The 22825-nt window shown below is 50.3% G+C and overlaps 1 protein-coding gene and 1 pseudogene across 8 annotated transcripts; both read right to left on the bottom strand.

The window, feature by feature from the left end:
• Nucleotides 1-1596: 1596 nt before the first annotated feature.
• Trpv2 (transient receptor potential cation channel subfamily V member 2) lies at nt 1597-21391 on the bottom strand. Of its 8 annotated transcripts, none has more exons than XM_074046789.1 (15): nt 20917-21390; nt 19284-19575; nt 16175-16308; nt 14678-14968; nt 13524-13822; nt 10916-11089; nt 10259-10414; nt 9614-9712; nt 8354-8424; nt 7651-7816; nt 6289-6355; nt 5855-6183; nt 4453-4580; nt 3573-3755; nt 1597-1804 (listed from the first exon to the last, which is right to left on the bottom strand). In XM_074046789.1, exons 2-14 carry the CDS (start codon nt 19469-19471, stop codon nt 3599-3601), a joined length of 2259 nt encoding a protein of 752 aa, XP_073902890.1. In that variant the 5' UTR covers nt 19472-19575; nt 20917-21390; the 3' UTR covers nt 1597-1804; nt 3573-3598. The 8 variants fall into 8 exon arrangements, with proteins under 8 accessions (XP_073902890.1, XP_020028611.2, XP_073902889.1 ...); XM_020173022.2 differs by having other exon boundaries at nt 3573-3652; nt 20917-21388; XM_074046788.1 differs by having other exon boundaries at nt 3573-3652; nt 9614-9709; nt 20917-21388.
• LOC141414469 (small nucleolar RNA SNORA18) lies at nt 18435-18553 on the bottom strand (annotated as a pseudogene).
• Nucleotides 21392-22825: the final 1434 nt, after the last annotated feature.

Below are 22825 nucleotides of genomic sequence, written 5' to 3'. Positions count from 1 at the left end.
ACTCACGGGAACTTCCATCCCATTTAACGATATAGACTCCGTCTCACTACCCAGGACTCCCCCGTTCCGTTAAGCTGGTGGTCTCTTCCAGAGCCTCAGGAATTCTGGGTAACGAAACGCGGGGCGAGTTCCAGGGCGCCTGCGCGAGGATTTGAGCGCGAGCTTCAGGTCCCGCCTCTGCTGCTCATTGGCTGCGTGGTCTTCAGCAAATTATTCGTCCTTTGTGAGTTACCGACGCGATTGCTCATATGCAAAATGGAGAGCAGGGCGTCTCGGAAGATTGTTCAGAGGCTCACATGAGATAACACACTCAGCAAGCATTCAGAAATAGTCGCTGCTCCTAAATGTAATGAACAGGGCCAGTCTGCTCTTTCTGCACGACTACAAAATATCCGCGGAGCATTTTAAACCCCTGCGCACTGACAGCCCTCACCACTTTCTTTAGAATGACCCTGAAGTACCAAGCAGTCCTGTGTGGATCCACTTTTATCCCGTCCAAGATCTGCCCCCCTTTCCTCTCCGGATTCCTTATATACTCTTCCATCCAGGCCCTATCTCACCTGCAGTGGAAAACGCCCTCTAGTGATGCTTTCCTGTCTGCACATGAACATGTTCAGGTTTCTTAGGAGATCTGGGGGTGTAGCTCGGATATAGCCTTGCCTATCATGCTGAGATCCTGGATTCCATACCCAGTACCATAAAAGGAGGGAGGAAGGAGAGGAGAGAATAAGAGGAAGGAAAGGAGAGAGAGGGAGGGAGGGAGGGAAGGTCCCTGCATACCATTCTGTACACAAATTTTGTACCAAGGGAGAACAATATGTCGACCGGAGAGAACAGAAAAGACTGCAGTTTGAACTCGGCCTTGCACTTGCTTGGCAGGTGCGCTACCACTTAAGACACACCCCAGACTAAGTCTAAGGATTTTAATAGAGGGAGGGAGGCTTCTAGCAAGAGCCAAGTTAAGGGGTCAGACATGAGGCCCATCAGCCTGAATGAAGAATTTGGCAAAAGTGTTAGACTTTTCACCAAATTCCCCTGCAAGCAAAAGGGTTATAAGGAATCAGATGTCCTGAAATGCTTGGGCAAGACCATGGAGGGCTGAGAATGCCACCAAGAGCATTCTGCAGGTCCTGAGGAACCTCCCAGACCTTCAGAGCACAGGAGTAACATGTTTGTCTTGTATCTTAGGGAGGCCCTTCTGGCTCTCCTTCAGAAAATGGTGGAGGGACAGGAAAACAAGTACAAAGCCCAGTTGGGCAAAAAAACAATAATCCACAGCCCAGGCTAAGCCAAAGAGCTCAAAGGACATCTTGGAGGTGGCTTTAAACAAGTGTCTACTAGTGGGAGAAGAAAAAGGAAAGGTGGCTAAGTTTGTCACCACCATATTTGCTAGCATGATGCAGCACTTCAGCCAGCAGTCTGCCTGCAGAAAGAAGACAATCCCAGGACTGGGGTGTGGCAACCAAGGTTTCTGAGCCCACGTGAAACTAGGAATACCCTAGCCCCATTCCCAGACAGGTACACACAGAGACAGCTGACATTATAAGATCAAGGATTCCAGCAACTTTGCTCAAATAACATACCCAGAAGACTTAGTTGTGAAAAAAATATTTATATTTGCCACCAAAATTCAAGAATCCCAGAGCTAGCAGGTGTGGCTAGAAAGATTCCCCAGGCTATCCTGCCAGCTTCCTGCTGTGCTTGGGCCATCAGTGGGACTGGAGCACCTGGAGAGGCAGATGATCTTCCTCTGAGGACCCATCCTTCTCAGGTTGGGAAGCTAAGATGGGGTTCTTCATAGAGCCTGTAAACAGAATGGAGAACACCGTGACCTGGCCCTTGATTTTTCCCTGGTGGTAGGTGCTAGGGAGAAAAGAAGAGGACCACACCATGAAAACCCATCATGCCTTGTGACAGCAGGTGATTCTGGAGTCCTATAGTCCCTCCCCCTGCCTCCCTCCTTCCATGAGCATTTCCTGAACCCCTACCATGTACCAATCAGGGCCACCCTTCCCCCCACACCCACAGAAATTAAAGTCACAGGAGATGACAGGCTGTATGTCGGAAACTAGAACATCTGAGACTTGCTAAAGAGCAGGAGAGAAAGGGGTTAAGCACTGAGAGAGCTCAGAGGAGAGAGGGAACCCAATGCATAGAGAAGATAGTGGGTTCAGACACCCAGACAGGAAGAAAGATATTTTAGACAGTGACAAGAGCCAAGGAAGCAAAGAACAAGGAGTACCGCAGCCTAAGTGGCTGTCACATGTGGGGATAGAGGTGTGGGGAATGGGTGGGACAGACAACAGCTCTGGGCCTTGACCTCTATACTGAAGAGTGTGGCCCTTCAGGCATCCTGTAACTGTGGACTGTGTGAAGATTTTGTCTACATTAGCAGGAGTGCAGTAGAGCAGAGTTGTCTGAAGGTTGGGGTTCAAGCTGAACCACCCTCCAAGAGGTGCAGAGGCACAGGAGTGAATGGCTTCCTGAGGTGTCAAGGACAAAGGTTACTGCTAGGCCCCAAGGCTGTTCCCCCGGGAATGTGGGGTTGGCATTGAAGGCAGGCAGTAGTTGTGGGATTGCTGCATGCAATGCCTGGGACATGATAAGGGGCAAGGTAACTCTGAGTCCTGGCATTGAGGCGAGGGTAGGGAAAGGGTAGAAATGAGACCTGTGGGTATGTGAGGGAGAAGAGCAAGGAAACCAGCAGGCTTTGGAGCAGAAAAAGGCAAGTAGAGCCCCCTACAACAAGCTCCAAAGACATTTGAGGGTGGGGAGTGTTGGGGCCACAGACACAGCAGGTGACATTTGGCAGGAAAGAGAAAGAGAAAGGAGAGGAGGAGAGCCAATGGAAGCTGAGGTAGGAGCTCTCGAAGATTCCAGAAAGAAAGGGTAAGAGAACTAATCCTCAAACAGGTCTCTGAGGTGGGAAGAAGGAGTTGGTCCTGGTAAGGCAGGTGGGGACAGGAAGGGTCATCACTGAGTTATAACAGAGAGGACACATAGGGATGAGAAGAGGTATAGGAAATGGCCTCTCTTGTGGGGTGTGAAGAGGCTGGGGGCTGTGTAATGGGGGAAATCTTGGGGTCAGTAAGGCAGTGCCCTGAGGGCCCAGGAAATGCACGGGTGCTGTGGGCCAGGCAGGGAGCCCTTCCAAACCTGTTTCTCTCTTGTCCGCAGGCCCAGCCCAGGTCTGACAGGGGCAGGTTCTCAGTAACCAACTAAATGGGCAAAGGGTGCAAGTGATTGCAACCCTGACAAGGAGAGAGGATGGAATGAAGGAGCCAAGGTGAGGCAGGGAGGTTGGGCTGGAGGAAGTACTGAGAGCTGAGGGGGTTTCCCAGCCAGCAGGGATGGGGTGGAGAAGGAGGAGGGAGGCACCACATTAATGGATCAATCCCTGTGGGAGGAGCAAGCATGGGTACAGCTTCAAGTGGCCACACAAGAGGGCGCTGAGTCCCATCCCAACTCTTCAAGGTTCTGTGGCCCAGCAAAGATAGACAGACAGACAGACAGACACATACATACATACATACATGCCCCAGGGTAGGGGCTCCAGCCCCACAGCTACTCACCAGGAGCACCTGCCCCTGATGGCTCTTCACACACCGTGGGCAGGGTCTGCTCCCATGCAGCCCAGTTGACCTCCTCCACCCTGTGGTTGACAGAGCAGCTTTGAAGCTCTGGGAAGCCAGCAGCTCAGCCTGCTTTGCCCCAGAGAGAGACTGGGCCCCCAGTGGGTGGACAGTGTAGATGCTCTAGTGGACACAGGGACAGTAAGGAAGACAGGGTTTCTCTCCCCTCCTCTGCAGAGCACTGGGCCAACACACATCCTATGAGCCCTATCCTTGCGACTGTCAGACTACTGCCCCCATGGCTAGATGCCCACATGGAGGAACAGGCACCCCTCCCTTCCAGCTATTCACAGCAGCCTGGGTTGTCCAGAGCAAGTAGAGAAGATGAATTAAGATCAGGTGCATCTTTGTGCACTAGTTTCTTGTGGTCCTTTTAGGACTGCTTCTCATAATAAAACCCTCATCCTCTCCCACATTTATAACTGTGTCTGCTTCTGGCTATACATCTTCTTTGGTCTCCATAGAAGGTGTGATAGTTCCAAGACCAAACTGGGAAAATTGGGGGTAGGGGTACAGGGCAAGGCTGGTGAGCCCAGGACACTCTGGATGCTTGACCAGAAGGAGTCGGGGACATTCAGTGTAAGCCACTGGGACAGGCAGCTGACCAGACTGTCCAAGGCACAGGCAGTGGCAGCTGAGGCCTGTGAGATCCAACATCCCTGACCTCACCTGCCTAAGTAGAGTCCCTGTTACTCCTTGGCCCTGCCTCGCCCACTAGATCCGGCTCCTGGCAGCCATTCTCAGCTGGCCTGTACTGTGGGTAGGCTTCCAGGATTCCTGGACAGCAAAGCCCCCAACTTTCCCTTCCCACTTTGTTCACCTGAAGCACCAGCGCTCATCAGGGCTACCATCAGGCCTGGTACCGACCGTCAGCATCACGCCTGCCCGCTGCTTCTTCCTCCTGCACCACCAGTAGCCATTCTCCATCTCCAAGACAGAGATGGCTTTCTGGGGACAAAGGATACATCAAACAGAGTAACCTGAGACCCTGCCTGGAGGAAGAGACACACAGCACAAGCACAAAGGGAACCAGAAGATGTGCATAGCACTTTTGCTCTATAAACCCAGGTCGACTAAGCATATAGACTCAAATCCAGCTTCAGTGTCTGATTATCTGTTTCCCTGAATCTGTTCCCTGCTCCCTTCTCTGAATCTGTTTCCCTATTTATAGACTGAGGATAACACACCTCAGACAGTTGTTGGGAAGTTAGCACCTAAGGAGTGTCTGACATTGACTAGCTCTTACGTTCATACCATCAAGTATAGAACTTCATCTGCTGTTCTCGTCACGTGTGTGTTCACTCACACACAAATGAGTCACTCACCTTTGTGAGTGAGGGCACTGAGGCCCACAGAAGATAAGGGGCTGGCCCACGTGAATTAGCTGCAGAGTCCAGCTCCTGGACAAAGGTCTCCCTTCCCCAGTGTCCAAAACCACCCAACACCTCTCTGGTCAAGACGCAGCCGTTGCTTCACTGCAGGTGGATTCATGTCGGCCCTCCAGCTTCCCTGAGCTGGTGTAGCCCCAGGTTTTCATATCCTGAATTCCTCCCTCTCCAAACTGGCCCCATTTTACCTACAAGGAACAGAGAATGGGAGCTCCGTGTGGGCAGAAAACTTGTCTTGTTCTCTGCTGTATATAGCACCTAGGAATGTGCCCAGCCCTACTAAGAATAGGCACTCAAGACATACTTGATGAATACAAGGCCCATGATCACAGTGACTAATACACTAAGTACCTACTATGTGCTAGTCACTGTCCTGAGCACTCCATGCCTGTGAACTTGCCCAGACCTCACAACAACCCTACGAAAGAAGGAACAGAGCCAGGCGCTGGCAGCTCACACCTGTAATCCCAGCTACTCAAGAGCTAGAGATCAGGATTGTGGTTCCAAGCCAGCCTGGGCAAATAGTTCCTAAAACCCTATCTAGAAAAAAACCATCACAAAGAAGGACTGATGGAGTGGCTGAGATGGTAGAGCGCCTTCCTAGCAAGTGTGAGGCCCTGAGTTCAAACCTCAGTACTGCCAGGAAAAAAAAGAGAGAGATAGAAGGAATGGATGCGAGAGTCTGGTGGCTGATCCTACTAAGCCCCTCACCCAAGTGGGTGTCAGGCCCTGGACATCCCCCAGTGGGGTGGGCCAAGTTCAAAAGTTTCCATGCACATGTTGGTGGCCCCAGAACTCAGGGTAGGGGAGGTAGGGGAGCCTCGCTGGTGGCACCTGCAGCTTCCAGATGCTCCAGCTGTCAGTGGCAACGCTGTTGACAGTCTCGCTCATGAGGGCGATAAGCATGTTAAGAAGCAGGACGTAGGTGAGCAGCACGTAGGCCAGCAGCAGCAGCAGCACCACCCCCCGGAAGCGCAGCTGCTCCTGGAAGGCCAGCTCGCCCATGCCAATGGTGAACTTGAAGAGCTCCAGAGAGGCATCCAGGATGCTCCTGTACGGGGCTGCTTCCTCTTCTTGTCCCATCCTGGGCTCTGCTGTCTCTGTGGCATTGTGGTCTGCAGAGACTCCAGAACTACGAGCCTCCCGGCTCAGGCTCACCAGGGCTACGGGAGGGTGGGAAGGGGGTCCTCAGCCTGGGAGACCAACAGGCAGCCTTGAGGGTGTGCAGGGTGGGCAGGGGATGGACAGGGGCCAGAGGGGTCCTTTACCTACAGCGAAGCCGAAAAGGAAAACTAAGTAGACCAGCAGGAAGCGGAGCAGGTCCCGTAGGATAACCTGGAACATACAAGCACAGGAGGCAGGCTGGGTGGCTGGGCCCTGTGCACCCCATGTACTGCACAAGACATGGGCCTTGTGGAGCCACACTGTGGATGCAGCAGTCTTTTAAAGATCTCGGGCTGGCAGAGTGTCTCAAGTGGTAAAGTATCTGCCTAGCAAGCACAAAACCTTGGAGTTCAAACCCCAGTGCTACCAAAAAAAAAAAAAAAAAAAAAAAGATTTTCCCTGCTTAAAACCCTCCAGGGTCAAAACATTAAAAGACAAGCCAGGCACCAGTGGCTCACACCTATAATCCTAGCTATTTGGGAGGCTTAGATTGGGAGGATTGTAGCTCGAGTCCAGCCTGGGTAAATACTTACAAGACCCCATCTTCAAAATAACCAGCGCAAAATGGACCAGAGGTGTGGTTAAAGTGGTAGAGCACCTGCTTTGCAAGTGGCGAATCCTTGAGTTCAAACCCCAGGACCACCAAAAAAAAAAAAAAAAAGTGCTGAGTGCCAGTGGCTCATACCTATAATCCTAGCTACTCAGGAGGCAGAGATAAGGAGGATCAAGATTCAAAGCCAGTCTGGGCAAACAGGTCCTGAAACCCTATCTCAAAATTACCCAATACAAAAAAGGGCTGGCGAAGTGGCTCAAGTGGTAGAGCACCTGCCTAGCAAGCTCAAGGCCCTGAGTTCAAAACCAAGTACAGAAGAAAAAAAAAGTCAGAGAGAACTTCATACACCATCCCCTCCAAAGCATCCTCTGCCCCATCATTCTCCATCATGTCATCTTAAGTATTCCCTTCATAGAATTTTGGGCTTGGCAATGGTTAGGTTGTTTTCTTAGTATTTTCATTTCCTCCACCAAAATGTCAGCTTCAGGAGAGCGAGGGCTGATGTGCTTTATACAATGCTGTATTCCCATCACAGCTGTGGCCCCTCATGGGCATTCCCCAAAAATTTGCAGAATAACTGGTGAATGCAGACAATGCAGATGCCCTTGTGTCCCAAGGCACAGGCACACAGACAAGCATATGTGTGTATTCTCTGCTCCTTTATAAAGAAGGATGCACCTGTTCCCATGTGGACACCTGTAAACACGCATACATGCATGTATCTGCACAGGTTGTACAGAAAGCAGGTTCATGTACGCCCATTCCTAAGCTGACATTTGGTGAGCATCTGGGTGAATGGCACAAGCAGAAACACTTATGCCCTCCTCTGCTGTGGAGGAAGGCTCCTTCCTTCTGGGCTGTGGCGGCCAGCCCTGTCTAGTCTGGCTGCTCCCAGGCTAGGCCTGTCTCTCACCTTCTGGATCATGACGCTGTAGATGCCTGTGTGCTGGAAGCCACGTGTATAGTAAAGCAGGTTCAGCCAACCCAACACCAGGGAGGACACGAGCAGGGGCAGGTACCACTCAATGGTCATGAAACACAGAACCTGGGAGAGCACCGTGAGCAGGGCCTGGACCAGGCTGCAGGGAGCAGGGTCTGGGTCAGCTTCCAGGTCATCTGCCAACATCCTCCCCCAACTCCTGCTGGCCAATGCTAACCAGCACTGCCTCTCCCACCCCAGCCTGGCGGCTTGAGATGCCCTCCATGTGTTTGGGACTTGGCCCAATCAGAGCCTGACCTCCATCTTGGGCAAGTTATTTGGCCTCAGTTCTCTCCCCTGCAAAATGGGCATAATAATAATACCACCTGACTGAGAGAGCATCTTTGAGGATTAAGCAAGACACTAAGTAGAAAAGGTCAGGCCTCCATGGGTGTGCAGTGAGGGTTCATAAAGGTAATAGTCAAAATCAATCATAACCTACAAGGATGGGAGCACAAAGAGCTCCTGGCTGGACAGTAGCCAGGACTCCCAAGTCTGGCCTGCACTAAAGTCCTGACCCCCTGGAACACCCTAGACCCTTGTGTCCTCGCCTCTAAAGTCAGACTGGTGCCCTCTGCCACACCTGCCTCTCTCAGGCCTCAGAGACAGTGGGAGAGCAGAAATAAAACCCACATACAAGAGGATTTCAAAGTAGCTGTCCATGAACGAGATCCAGATGAACAGGCGGCGCCGCCAGAAGTACCACAGCTGTGGAGGAGGAAACAGAAGGTGTGAAACTTGCTCTCCAGGCACAAGCACAACTGGGCTGCCCCACCCGGCCTGGATTTTGGCTCCCCCACATGAGCTCTGCCAATGCACCTTGGGGACTAAGGTAACAGCTGCTCTTTTTTTTTTTTGAGACAGGGTCTCTCTATATAACACAGGCTGGCCTTGAACTCAACAATCTTTTTGCCTCAGCTAAGTACTAGATTATAAGAATTACAGGCATGCAACACCATACCTGGCTTTCTTTTGGGGGGCAGGAATGAGGCCTTCATGTTACCCAGGCTGACATCTTCCTATCTCAGCCTCCTGAGTAATCAGGATTACAGGCATTCACCACCATGCCCAGTGAAGGGCATAGCTTTGATTTTGGGGGGCTCGTGATTCCTCTGAAAGCTAAAATAGCTTTTGGCCATCTTTCCAAAAAATGTAGCCAAGAAGAGCATGGTGATGTACAACTGCAGTCCCAGTTACTTCAGAGGCTGGGGCACAAGGATCACTTCAGCCCAGGAATTCAAGGCTAGCCTGACAACATAACAAGATCCTATGTCAAAGGAAAAAAAGTCCTGGTCCCCATGGATTCAGATGCAGAGCTCGCTCGTGTACTACATATGGAGAGGAGGAGGGATGGAGGAGGGGTCTTTTCTGTCGCTGTCTCCTGGCCTCTTGAGGAGCACCCTATACTCCAGTCAACCCGCATGTGATGCTCAAGTTCTGCCCACTCTGACAAGGTCCCAATGTCCAGGTATCCAGCTGACTCACAATCTTGCTACATTTCCCATTGAAGATGCCCTACTGCGGGAGTCAGGCTAACACCCACTTACACCTATACCGTTGGCTCCCCAAGTGAGACTCCCCCAGCCAACTGAAGTACCTGAGGTGGGGTCTTCCACCTGGATTAGTAGGGAAGCAAAGCCTGAACTGCCAAAGAATCAGAGAAGTCATCTGCTACCCCTGGGGTACCCCTGAAAGCACAGCACGGAGGGCCCCAGGGCCCCAGAAGACAAGTCCAGAGCCCTCCACTGCTTTGAGGCCAAGTGATTGGGTGGGATTGGCCACAGGAGTCAGTCTCCCTCACAGTGAAGGGACTCTAAGGCCCCTGTAGCAGAATTCTAAGTTTGCTTCTTGGTCAGCTGGGAGCCACACAGGGTGGAGACATGAGAAGAGCCCTCACCTGGCCCAAGAGGAGGTAGATCCCCCCCAGCAGGGTCAGACTGTGGCCAAGCAACAGCATGGAGTTTCCGGCCGTTGCTTTCGGCGGAGGGAAGGCCTGCTGAAGACACACACACTCCCGTAAGACCTGGGCCTTGGTCCTCTCCCCAGCAGCTAGTACTCCAAGAGCCACAGCTGAGGAACATTCCAAGCAGTAAAGGAAACCTGGGGTCCGGGGAAAGACCCCTGGAGGGGAACACTGTGTAGCAGTTACTAATGTGGGGTTTGGAGTCACAGTGCCTGGGTTCAGTTCCTGTCCCCACCACTTACAGTCTACATGACCTTGGATAATTTACTTAACCTCTCTGTGCCTCCCTTACCTCAACAGTGAACTAAGGATGACGGTAATTCATCATCCCAAAGCATTGTTATGGACATTCATTGGTTAACATGAATCAATCACTTAGAATACAATCTCACATATGGCAAGCACTCAATAAGTATCCACTGTCATTATTGTCATCAGTACTAACGGCTGATTAGTGGCTCAAGCTGTCTAAGCCTCAGTGTTATCCTTTGTAGGATGGGAATGGTGCTCCAGGTCTCATCTTCCTCTAGGGTTGTTCCAAGCAGGCCTGCCCCAGGACAGCCCCCTTCCTGCTCTTGCCTTCTCCAGGGCCGGCTGGTGGTAGGCAACGGCGGTGAAAATGAACATGTAGATCAGATAGCACAGGAAGTTGAAGAAGAACTTGGGGATGAGCAGATCCCATTTTGCCTGAAGCAGTTTGTTCAGAGGCTCCAAAACCACCATGCGGTGTCGGTGCTGGGGTGGGAAGGGGAGAGTCAAGGTATAGATATAGGGTATAGAGAAATAGCACATAGAGAAGGGAGCCCACTTCATGCCAGGCTCCAGGCAAGGGCCAAGGGAAATGGAGAGGAAAGGATGGGGAACAGGCTCCCAATACCCCCAGAATCCCCAAAGGGCTCCTCCCCACCTGCCTTCACTCCAGCCTCCTGCCTGCAGGATGACCAAAGACCTCGGCCTCCATTTCAGGACAGGTGCTAGTCCATAGAGAGGTCTCAGTAGTTGCCACAGGGACCTTGGCAGGATCCCCATGTTGGGTAAGACTAGAGTGTGGGATAAATGTGGGCTTGGTGGCCAGGGTCAAGGTCATGCCTAACAGGACCTGCTGCCACACTCCCACTGGCACAAGGAGGGGCCAGGTGTGATCCATCAGGCAGCTCTGACCTGTGGGTCTTACCAGGTGATCTGCCAAGTCCTCCAGGCACTCTCACCTCCCCCCGACACCCGCCATGGGCTCACCGGACTCCTACAATGGAAAGCGATGATCTCCAGGACTGAGTTCTCTTCCCAGCTGTCCACAGAGGCCAAGTCGTACAGTGACACCCGGACAGGCCCGTAGCACCACTCAGTGAACTTTCGGGAGAGGGACTGACACGGTCCTGAGAACTCCCGCTGCAGGATGTGCTTGAAAATCTGCAGGGTGGCCATCCATATCAGCTTCCTTGTTGGGCCTCTCCCAACACCGATGCTGAGCCAGCTCCCTGCAGAGCCGCCCGCATCTTTAAGCAGACACACTCTCATGGCCCTGGAAACATGGGTCCTTGCATGTCTAAGCTCTTACGTACATCCACACACATCCAGGCTCTTCCTTCCCTACTCCTGTCTCCCTGTTTCATGTCCCTCTTTCCTGGATGTCTCAGATGGCAGGGAAACTTCCAGTCTAGGGACTTGAGGTCTCTTGAAATCAGAGACCTCTTCTGCACTTCTGTGGTCAGAGTCCAGAGCTTTCAACAGACTGGAAAGGAGTCCCCAACCCCAAACAGGTAAGGAAGTGATTTGGTTTCACACATGAGGAATAGGAATAAAGAGGGCATAGGGGACGGGGAGAGGCCTCCTCAGGCCACACAGCCATGCCTTTAGACAACAAACATGCACACAGTCCAACAGGAGCCCCAGGAAACTTGGAGGGCAGGAAAAAAGTATTAAAAACTTCTATTTATGTTTATTTTTATCTTAACCTTTTAAAAATCCCCTTGTTCTACAAATTGGCCCTGTGTAACTGCACAGATTTTATGCCCAGCTTTGAAAAGAATTAGAAAACTAGTGAGGCCCTCAGAAAAAAAGGAGCACTGATCATGTTTACTCTTTCTACCAAAAATACTTCCAGGCAAATCAAAGTTTGGGACACTAACAATGAAACTGAGTTGGGTGCCGGTGCCGGTGCCTCACACCTGTAATCCTAGCTACTTGGGAGACTGAGATCAGGAGATCACAATTTGAAGTCAGCCCAGGCAAATAGCTCATGAGACCCCCATCTCCAAAATAGCTAGAGTAAAAGGTGCTCAAGCAGTAGAGTGCCTGCTTTGCAAGCACGAAGCCCTGAGTTCAAACCCCACTCCCATCAAAAAGAAAAGAAAGAACAAAAGAAAGAAAGAAACTGCCAGGTATGGTGGCACATGCCTGTAATCCAGCCCTTGGGAGACTGAGGCAGGAAAATCAAGAGTTTGAGGCCAGCCTGGACTACACAGTGACAGCTCAAAAAAAAAAAAAAAGAGAGAGAGTAAGAAAGAAAGGATAGAAGGAAGGAAGAAAGAAAGAAACTGCAGAAGTCTGGAAGAAAATATAGCCATGAATATTATATGTAATTATACTACATATATAATTATGTTATTATATAAGATATACAATTATAGAAACATAAGTATAATACAATGTTATACAGTATAATATCATGATTTTTATCTATTATATGTATGCATTTCTGAAAAATCTTGGAGCTGGGAGTGGCTCAAGTGGTAGAGCTCCTGCCTAGCAAGCAATTGGCACTGAGTTCAAACCCTAGTATCAAGAACAACAACAACAACAAAAGTCTTCTGGAAGGAATTAAGCAATAATAAAACTAAGGAACCTTAAAGGAAAAGATAATTACACGTGCACATCTAAAATTCTTGTTTAGTTTCCTGAGACAGGATCTTATTATGTTGCCCAGGCTGGTCTTGAACTCGTAGGCTCAAATGATCCTCTTTTCTCTCAGCAGGATAGCTGAGACTACAGGTATGTACCACCACACCCAGCTACATATGTAAAAAAATGTTAGTTCTGTATGGCAAAAAATACTTTTAAAATTAAAAAAAAAATTGACATGAGAGAAAAAATTGCAAGGGTTGTAGTAGATAAGATATAAGTTCACTATAAAGAACACTTACCCATCAATATGAAGAAAGTCCAATAGTGAAATAGGCAAATGGTATGAAAAGACTGCCTCCTAATAAAGAAACCTAGCTAACTTTACAAAACAATCCCATCTATTCCAATATCTTGATTTGGTGCTCCATACATTATTTGTAAATAAACACACATATTGGATTTTGTTATTGTTTGAATCTTATATGTCATGCCCTTCAAAATCTCATGTTTTGAAGGTGTGGTTGTCTGCCTATGGCACTGTTGGGAAGTGTGAAGCCTTTAGGAGGGGGGGGCCTTGTTGGGAGGAAGTCAGGTCATTGGGGTGCACCCTTCCTTTCTCTTTGGTTCCCAGCCACCATGGGATGAGCAGCTTTCCTCTACCACACGCCCTCTGCCACCATGCTGTACCCTGCCACAGGGACACTGAAGCATCGCCAAGTTCAAGTGACCATGGACTCAGACCTCTTGAAGTTGTGAACCAAAATGAAACTCTCCTCTGCTAAATTGATTGTTTCTAGGTATTTTGTCACAGTGACCAAAAGCTGGCTAACTCAATACAGAGGTGCATACTGAATGTTTTCCTACTAATCAGAGTGCTCCGTTCAAAGCAGAGAGGCCAGTGCTCTAGCCCTCCACCCCAGGCTCTCTCTGCAGAAGTGCCAGTGTCTGGGGAGTCCGGCTGCAGCTGCAGAGGTGGGAAGGGGAGAGGGACCGTGCTCACCTCAATTTTGCCCTCCTTGGCAGCCAGCTTCAGGGGCGTGAGGCCCTGCAGGTTGCGGATGTCCTCGAGCTGCACAGTGGGGCAGAGGCGGGCCCCCGCTTGGAGGAGCCCATCATACATGCGGATGACCAGCATGCTGTTCTCAGGCGAGTTGTCAGCGATCATTACCAGAGCATGCAGGACTGTGTTGCCAAGGGAGTCGGTGGCCTGCAGGCTGGCAGGCTGGTGCGGGTTCTCCAGGAGGTAGGTCACCACATCCCACTGCTTGGTGCATGCAGCCAGAGAGAGGGGCAGCTCTCCTGTGGGTAGTGGGGGCAGCTTAGGCCTCAGACTTCTTAGCTTTCACCTTTCCACTTCTCCTGCTCCTCAGACAGAAGTCCAGGACTCCTCAAAGCAGGTCATGCCTCATTACTATCTAAGGGTGCAGAACAGGAGCCAGCCAACCAGGTCCCAATCTCCCTGATTCTTTCACTCTTTTTATTTTTATTTTATTTTTTCTTTTTGGTGAGACTGGAGTTTGAACTCAGGGATTTGTGCTTGCAAAGTGGGTGCTCTACCACTGGACCCACACCTCCAGTTCATTTTGCACTGGTTATTTTGGAGATGGAGGTCTCGAAAACTATTTCCCCAGACTGGCCTCGAATTGTGATCCTCCAGATCTGAGTCTCCCAAGTAGCTAGGATTATAGGTGTGAGCCACCAGCATGCCCAGCTTTCACTCTTCTTTGACAGCCCAGGCACACTGCCCCTTAATTCAGACTGCCTGATAGAGTTGTTTTTTGTTTTGGTCTTGGTTTTGTTTTGTTTGTTTGGTTGGTTGGTGTGAGGAATTGACCCAGGGCTTTCCACATGCTAAGCACATACTCTACTACAGATCTATACCCCAGATCCCCTGCCTGAGTCTTGGCACAGGACAGTTCTAGTAGCTCCCCCTCCCCACACCAGTCTGGGCTTGGGTGCATGCCAGCCTCCTTGGCTGAGTGAAGATAAAACATCTTTTAAAACAATTGTTTTTAACCAGCCTGGTGGTTAGAAACAGGATGTCAGAGTCAGGCAGACCTGGGTTTAAGTGCCAGATCTGCCAATCACTAACTGCGTGACCGAACAAGGCCTATCCCCTCTGTGCCTCAACATATCTAAGAAAGGCTCACTCACCAAAATAGAAGCAAGTTCCTTGGTGCTTTTGGAAGAAGTGGCCACAGGCACGGGCATGCACATTGGCCCCATTCTCTACCAGAAGCTTCACGCACGGCAGGCTCCTCTTCTCAATGGCGATGTGCAGAGCACTGTGGCCTCGGTAGTAGTCATCCGTGCATTGGGCGCTGACCAGGGGCTGGGGATTGCCAGAGTCCCGGTCGATTTGCAGCAGTGGCAGGATGCAGGCATTGAGACCATCCTGAAGATGCAGCACCGCTTTCATCAGGCATGTCTTTCCTGTGGAGCCCTCTGTGGGAAAGAGAAAGGGAAGGTACACTGGGGTGTTCGGACCTGGAGCAGCTGGGCTGCCCTCCAGCTCATGAGCAAGCCCAGGCTCCCAAGTACCCCATGGGAGGATAAAATAAAGACTGCTGCTCCATACAACTGGTGGGAACGCAAACTTGCTGCAGGGTACCAGGCTCTAGGCAATGGGTGTTAAAATTTCTGCCCTAAAAACTAAGTTTCTTAGACACAATTCATCACAAGTACATTATCTCTACAAGAATATTCAGGGCAGTATTTGTGAGTGGCTTCCCTACTTCATGGCTCTATCTCCTTCAGCAAGCTACTTGGCCTCTCTTAACCTCAGTTTTCCTCCTTGAAAAATGGGAATATTCCAGGATTATTGTAAGGATTCAAGGGAAAACATAAACAAAGTGCTTAGCGTACAGAGGGCCTGGCACACAGGAACTTGAGACCAAAAGCTGCAAACGACCTTGACAGCCATAAATAGGGAATTGGCTAACTTACAGTAAATCTACATGAAGTCACTCTGCAGTCATTAAAATGACCGAGACATGACGTGAAATGAAAAGTGCTGGAAGATGTATAAAATGTATTTATGTGGGGGGAGGAGGGGGAGCATGGCACATTACAAATTATTACACATGACAACATTCCATTTATGTAAACACATACCTGATAAACTAAGAAAGTCTGAAAACATGTGCCCTAAAGCATTAACAGGGCCCCGGGATGACCAGCAGACTGGTTTTACCCTTGGCTTTATATGTCTTTCCTGTTTGAATCTTTTAGGGTGGATGTTATTTTTCTAATCAGCCCAAACAACAAAGATGCTTAGATTTGAGCAGAGATGTTCTACAATGGGTGGAGTGTATAGTATACTTATTATATATATATATATATATATATATATATAGAGAGAGAGAGAGAGAGAGAGAGAGAGAGAGAGAGAGAGAGAGACTGGTGGCAGAGGTAGGCCTGGAGCCCATAGGCAGATAGAAGTGGAAAGCATGGCCAAGACTGTCAGAGGGCTGTCCTCAGTCAGCTACATCCACAGGCTCCCGTCCCACCCCACCCCCCAGCAGCCATTCCAGCAGGAGGTCTAAGAATAGCTGTTCCTCATCTCCTGACCATGATCCAAGTTCACCAGTCAGCCCTGCACTCGGCCTGCAGAACACCATAGGCCAAAGAATGCCACAGGACAGGGTCTACCTGTATACTCCGAGTCAGTGAGGTACTTGCTGGTCCGGCGCAGGTACTCTGGTAATCCAGCCAGATCCTCAGGGATACCCCTGGAGACTACACGGAACAGCCGGTCACGGTCAAAACGGTTTGGGTCCTGCTGGCTGTGGGAGATGTGGTTTGTGACTCATGTTGGAGAAGGGCCATTGCCCCTCCAGCAGAAAGTCCCCAATCCCAGGAAGCCCTTTCAGGGAGTACAGTAAGCATTGCACACCCCTCAGTTTACACAAGAGCTCTTCTGAGAGCCTCTGTTCCTGAAGGCTGATCACAGGGACCCCAAGTTCAGAGCCCCAGGTGAGGAGGAGTGACCTGTCAGATAATTAGTTAGCGGCATCCCATGATTCTGGTCATCAGATAATTTTCAGCACTGAGTGCTTATCATTGACCCACATGCTTCATCTCACAAAAGACAATATCCAGCCGGGTGCTGGTAACTCACGCTTATAATTGTAGCTACTTGGGAGGCTGATATTGAGAAGACTGAAGGCCAGCCTGGGCAAATAGTTCACAAAACTCCATCTCCAAAATAACCAGAGTAAAATGGGCTGGAGATGTGGCTCAAGTGATAAAGCACCTGCTTTGCAAGTATGAAGCCCTGAGGTCAAACCCCAGTCCCATCAGGGGAAAAAAAAAATTTTTAAAACCCTCAGTATCCCACAGGGTTTATTCCATACAACTTGAACTTTTGTATGGGTCTGGACAGGGTTGCAAGAGGTACCTGCATACTGATGGTGGCTGCATGCATCACTGATCTTGAAGAAAAAAATGGAGAAGGGGTTGGAGGTATAGCTCAGTGATAGAGCACTTGCCTAGAATGTTTAAAGTCCTGGATTTCATCCCCAGCACACACACACAAAAAAGGAATGACAAAAATCTCTCATCTCTCAGAAACCATCTACTGACAAATTACAGAGAATTCTGCATGTCTAATCTTCACTCCAGCATTTGGCTCAGGAATCACCCTTTTCTCCATTAGAGAAACTAGGAGATAACGTAACCTGCCAAAAGTCATAGAATGCAGACCTGGGGCTCTCATGGGGGCTGTCTAATGCTAGACCCTGGCTCTGAACCTCCTGAGAGATTCGAGGCTGGGCAGCAAGAGGTTTTACAGAGATAGTGAGAATATCACGTGATTCTAGTACTGAGAAATATCAGACGCTGACCAGAGTTTTACTGAGAAGTCACACTTCTGGGAAATTTCTCCCACAGTCCCAGGGAGACAGATCAGAATCTAGTGGTGTCTGGTGAGAGGGAAGAGGGAGTGGGACACCCCTCCCAAGCCACGCAAGTATTCACAGGGGCCAAATCACATCTGGGGCCCCTGGAACCATGACCAGAAGACATGAAGGGTCAAAAAAAAGGGGAGGAATCTATTTCATGCTTTGGGGACCCTCAGGTCCCAGCTTAACATCTTCCATGGGATGAGCCAACCCAGTAAGTGCTGGCTACTCTCTACTGCAGAGACTGATGGTTGGAATCAGTCACACTTTATGCTATATAACCAGGATGTGATTAGAACCAGCCCCTATCTCCTCAACACCAGGAGGTTGCGTGCTTGCTCACCCTGGCCAGACATCCCATCATTCACCCAGCAGATTACATAACCACAACATGACCACAGGGGCTCTGCTGCTGACTCAACAGCCCCATAGGTTGTCTGGTTGGGGAAAGTGGCCATTTGGACAAAGTACTTCCTGCCACCAGGGTGGTATCATGATCCTGGATTAGAGAAGCCAAGGAGGGCACAGACCAAGGCTCCAAAGCTCATTGTGGAGCCCATTCTATCTCTATCAAGCCCGCTACACTGCTCCCAGAAGCCTCCATGCATCCTCTCCTGTACTTTTTTTTTTTTTGACTTTTTACAGTGTTTTTAGGCAAAATTATTTAATGTCAATAAATTATTTAATAATTTTACATGTTTTGGTTGGTTTTACTGCACATCAATGTCACCTTTTAAAGCTGATTTTTCTTCCAGGATAGCCCTCTTTAAAAGATGCTTAATCCAGTTGTCCTGAGGACCTGTGGGATTTAATTTCCTGAAGCAATTTATTGTTCAGTCATTTTTAGAGTAGATGGACCTTCCTGGATCTCAAGTGCTGACACCCCATTTCATCAATGAGTTCAGATCATATTCATTCCTATTACACACTAAGGATATGTGGATTTCTGCCAATACCTAAGGTAAACAACATGTATATGTATATATATTAGCAGTTCTTTCAAACTTTGTAACTGTCTTGTAGTTACTTCCCACAGACCTAAGAAATGGCCCTGTGAGTAAAGCAAAACCACACAATTACTGTATGAGGCGTTTCCAACGATGTGTGGCTATAGTACAGAAGCCCCACTCTCCTGTACTTATGCTGACTTTGGCCATGATCCTCCAGCACAAGTAGCACAGGGGGCTCTAGCCTGGGAGGTCAAGGCTGGTGGCCACATTTCAGGCATGAGTAAGGAGGAAAGGGCTTCCCAGGCAGTCTTGCCTGGCCCATGAGGATTCTCCAGCCCCACACTAGAAGGAAGTCAAGTGCAGCCTCCTTAGCCCCCAAGAAGGACTGAAAGCAGGACCCCAGATTCATAGTTTGAACCGGTAGAGAGACCACAGGAAAATCAAATCATGGATGACTCCAAGCAGAAGCCTATCATCCTTCATCCCCAGTGTCCACAATGTCTGGGAGACAGCTTCAGCCTTGGGGCAGAACTGAGGAGCGCTCAGGACATTTTAGATGTCCTTGCCTCTCTCCCTGGATGGACTATGGATCCTGCTACCACCCCCACAGAAACCATGACAGAGATGGGGAATAGAGCATGAACAGAAGAATTTGACCATCAGTGGAGTACTTGAAGGTGGATGAGTGTGTTGCTACAAAGAACATGACCTCAGAGGGAAGAAGGCCAAACATGGGGAAGGTTCTGGAAAGAGCAACCCCAAAGAGCAAAGCAGAGGTCAGTCTAGGAGCCATTAGAGCCAGGCTGTACGGAAGAGGCACTGATGTTTTGGCTAGCCAAAACTGTGACTCAGGTGCTCTGTGGGAGCTGAAGGGAGCCTCTCTCGCCCCACTCCCATCTGATGCTGTACCTGGCACCTGCTCCCTTTCGATAGTTGAGATTGACTTTGATCTGAGGGGAGAAGTTCCGGTCCTCGCCCTGGAATGGTGACTCCATGGGGGGTGGCCCATGCTTTCCTTTGACCACCTCAGCAGCATCTTCTTGGTCTCCATCTGAGGTCTCCAGCCTGAAAGCTGGAGGGCTGGAGGGTGAGGTCATCCTAAGGAGAAGAGGCTACTCAGTCCAGCTGGAACCTCTGTGGAGATGGCGGTGTGAAGGGTCTCTTCTTCCTTCTAGCCCAGGTCAGTAGACCTGGCTGGGGCCTGCAGAAGATGTTTAGAAGCTGTGTGCAGATAGACACACTGTGTATATGCTCGGCCCTACAGGAGGGGAAGTGAGCCAGGAGGAAAGGGGACAGAGGAGGAGGAGAGCGGGAAACCTGTGATGTGAGGTGGCTATGTGCTAGAAGGACAGAGATGGGGTTGCCCCTTTGTGACATTGTTCCATAGGAAGAGCCATAACTGTCCTCAACTTTCCCTGGGACTTCCTGACACCTGAGAGATCTCAGCCCTGTTTCAGGGATAACAAACGTTTGTGTTTATAGCACAACCCTTTCTCTACACAGTAGCTTGCCCAGTGGCCAACCTTCACAACAGATAAAAGTGTAGTTGCTAGGATGGGGAGGGCCCCTCAACCCTCACCACAGAAGGGGAGCTTTTTGGGGAAACTTCAAATCACTCATTTTGCTGCCAGGACAACTGAGGCTCAGAAAGGAGAAGTGACTTTCTTAAGGTCACCAGTTACTGGCAGAGCATGGTCTAAAACCATCTCACTCTGTATTATGACGTTCCTTTTCAGTTCTCAGGTTCTTTCACAGCCTTTATTTTTGGCCTGACTTGTGTCACCAATGCCACCTTTTTAAGGGCTTCATAGCCTAGAGGGAGGCCCCCCTTACAGGCTGACAAGCTCTGTCTCCCCACCTCAGGCCCAGGGCTGGGCTCAAGGAGGTCAGCTGACAGCATGAGGGAAAACTGTAACCACAGCCTCCATCACGTGGCAAAGGGTGAGGCACTAGTCAGGTCTGGGAGCCCCCTTCCCCACAGTGGGCAAGAGCGGAAGAAGGCAAAACAGAGCTGGGCCAGGAGACAGCAGGGTGGGAGGAGGGGCTAGGGACAGGAGGGGAGGGACAGAGAAGAGCAGGGCCAGGATGGGAAGTGAAGAATGTGCACTGCCTTACACCACCCGGCCCACTCCCAAACAACTTCAGGCTTCTAGTGCCAGAGGACCTACCATACCGGCCACCTTGACTTGCAGTTGTGACCCAACAGCTCTCTGCACACACTAGGGCCTGGCAACCTTCCCTGGCCCTAAACCATGTAGCCTAGCTGATGTCCTCCTCAAGTAAATCCTAGTCCATTCTGCCTCCGAGGCTGCCCCACCATTCCCAAACCCCAGGAGCAACAGCTGCCTCCCAAGACCTTACCCCACCTCTTGGACACGCAGCACCCTGGCAGCAGAGGAAGAGATCTGCAGCCCCAGGGAGCCCGAGCCCATGCAGACCCTGGCTCCAGCCTGGAGAAGCAAGGAGCCCACTCAGACCTCCGCACCCCGATCGTTCGCTGCACGGCCCCCTGGGACGTCTCCGAAATTGCCCACCGACTTACCCCGCAGGCTGAGGCCAAGGCGTGGCAGAGGCCGGCTGCGGGCCGCTGGAATCCCCAACCTCTGCTCGAGAGGCGGAGGCTGCGGGAGGAAGTGCAGTGGGGGTGGGAGGGGAGCGGCACTGACAGCAAGCAGCGGCGGGAACCTCCCCACCCAGCCTTGAGCTCCGGCTAGGGGGTTGTGGGCTCCGGTGCTCCCCACTCTCAGGCTGCCCGTCCGGCGCGGTGGACAGCGCGGTTTAATTCTGCTCTGTCAGGACCGCCTAGCCACCAAAGACTGACCATCTGGACCACTGGCCACACCCTGCTCTCGGGGACACAGGCCCGCCCCCAGGTCCATCTCTCCCATCCTCCATTAATAGCCACTGAGTCTTCAGGTGGGAGTGTGGGCAATCGGAGGCAGCCCTTGAGTGCTGGGGCCTTGCCTCCGGTGGAAGTTGTCATGGAGTAGGGGGTTGATTCTTGTCCCACTCTACTGATATCCACCCTCTCCTCTTTCCTCCCCATCACGTGCCTTCCAGCAGCCAGACCACCTCACTCCTCAGCTTAACCCCACCCCCTGTCGTGGTTTTGCAAGGCACTTGTAATAAAATACAAATTCCATACCAGGTCCCCATGCAATCCAGATGTGCTGCCCACCCTCCACCTTCTTCTATCTTTGCAACCCTGTCTTGTTTATTACACTCTAGTGGAGAGAAAAGTGATGTGGACAGCCCTAGGGAGAGGAGAGGCTTAGCCACACAGTTGTCCCTGTGAATGCACCACCACCCACCCAGCCAGCAGTATAAGGGAACATTCCCACCAGCCTGACCCCAGAGCCCCTATTGCTCCAGTTCCCCTAGGTAAAGGCACTCCCAGCACCAGCCAGCAGGTGGGGACAGGGAGGCTGACATGGACAGCTGAAATTTACTGCATTGCCCTGGTCTGGGTTCAGCCTTAAGATTCAGAGACACAGCCACCATACAAGGCACACTAGGACTCATCCCTTACCCTCTCTCTCATCCACAAAATTTATCTCTCTGTCTGTCTGGTCCAAACCACTATCTTCTTTTCCCTGAAAAACTTCAGGCACCTCCAAACTGATATCTCTGCTTTGCTCTTGCCCCACCCCCACTCTCATACTCCATTCTCCTTATAGGACTGAACTGACCTGCTAAAAGTAAAAACAATGAAGATGTGGCTCAAATGGTAGGGTTCCTGCCTGGAAAACACCAGACCCTGAGTTCAAACCCTAGTACTTCTGAAAACCCAAGGACTGAGGGTTTAGCTCAGTGATAGAGCACTTGCCTAGCATTCATAAGCCTTGGGTTCAGTCTCCAGTACCAATAAATAAACAAAAACTATAATCAAAGAAAAGCTAGATCATCTCACTCATCTTAAGCCCCTTCCCCCTATTATGGCTTTCCATGGTACTTGGAATAAAATGCCAACTCCATACCACAACCCCAGGTGCTCTTCCCTGTCACTGTACCTTCATCTCTCATCTCACCCACATCTTGCATGTTACACTCCAGACCTGCTCTGTCCAATATGATAGTTGCTGGCCACAGTTGTTATTCAGATTTGAATCAATTATAATCAAACAAAATTTAGTGAATAAATTCAGTAAATAGAATATTTAGTTCTACTGTCCCATTCACCACATTCAGGCACACAATCCTCACATGTGACTAGTGGCTACTGTATTGGACAGCACAGCTATAAAACTGTTCTATCAATGCAGAGAGAAAGCTGTACTGGCCAGCAAGGCTCTAGACATTCTGAACACATGTCAGTCTCCCCAGAATGTTGCACAAGCTGTCCCTCCAGAAACACCACACACACACACATACACACACCCCACCACATATATCATACACGTTGCACTTAGTTCCAGCCGATCCTACTTCTCTGTTGCCTCTTAATTAATTTG

Source organism: Castor canadensis, chromosome 11 (assembly GCF_047511655.1).
Source record: "Castor canadensis chromosome 11, mCasCan1.hap1v2, whole genome shotgun sequence".
Lineage (NCBI taxonomy): Eukaryota > Metazoa > Chordata > Mammalia > Rodentia > Castoridae > Castor > Castor canadensis.
This window is presented reverse-complemented; position numbering and strand designations above follow the sequence as displayed.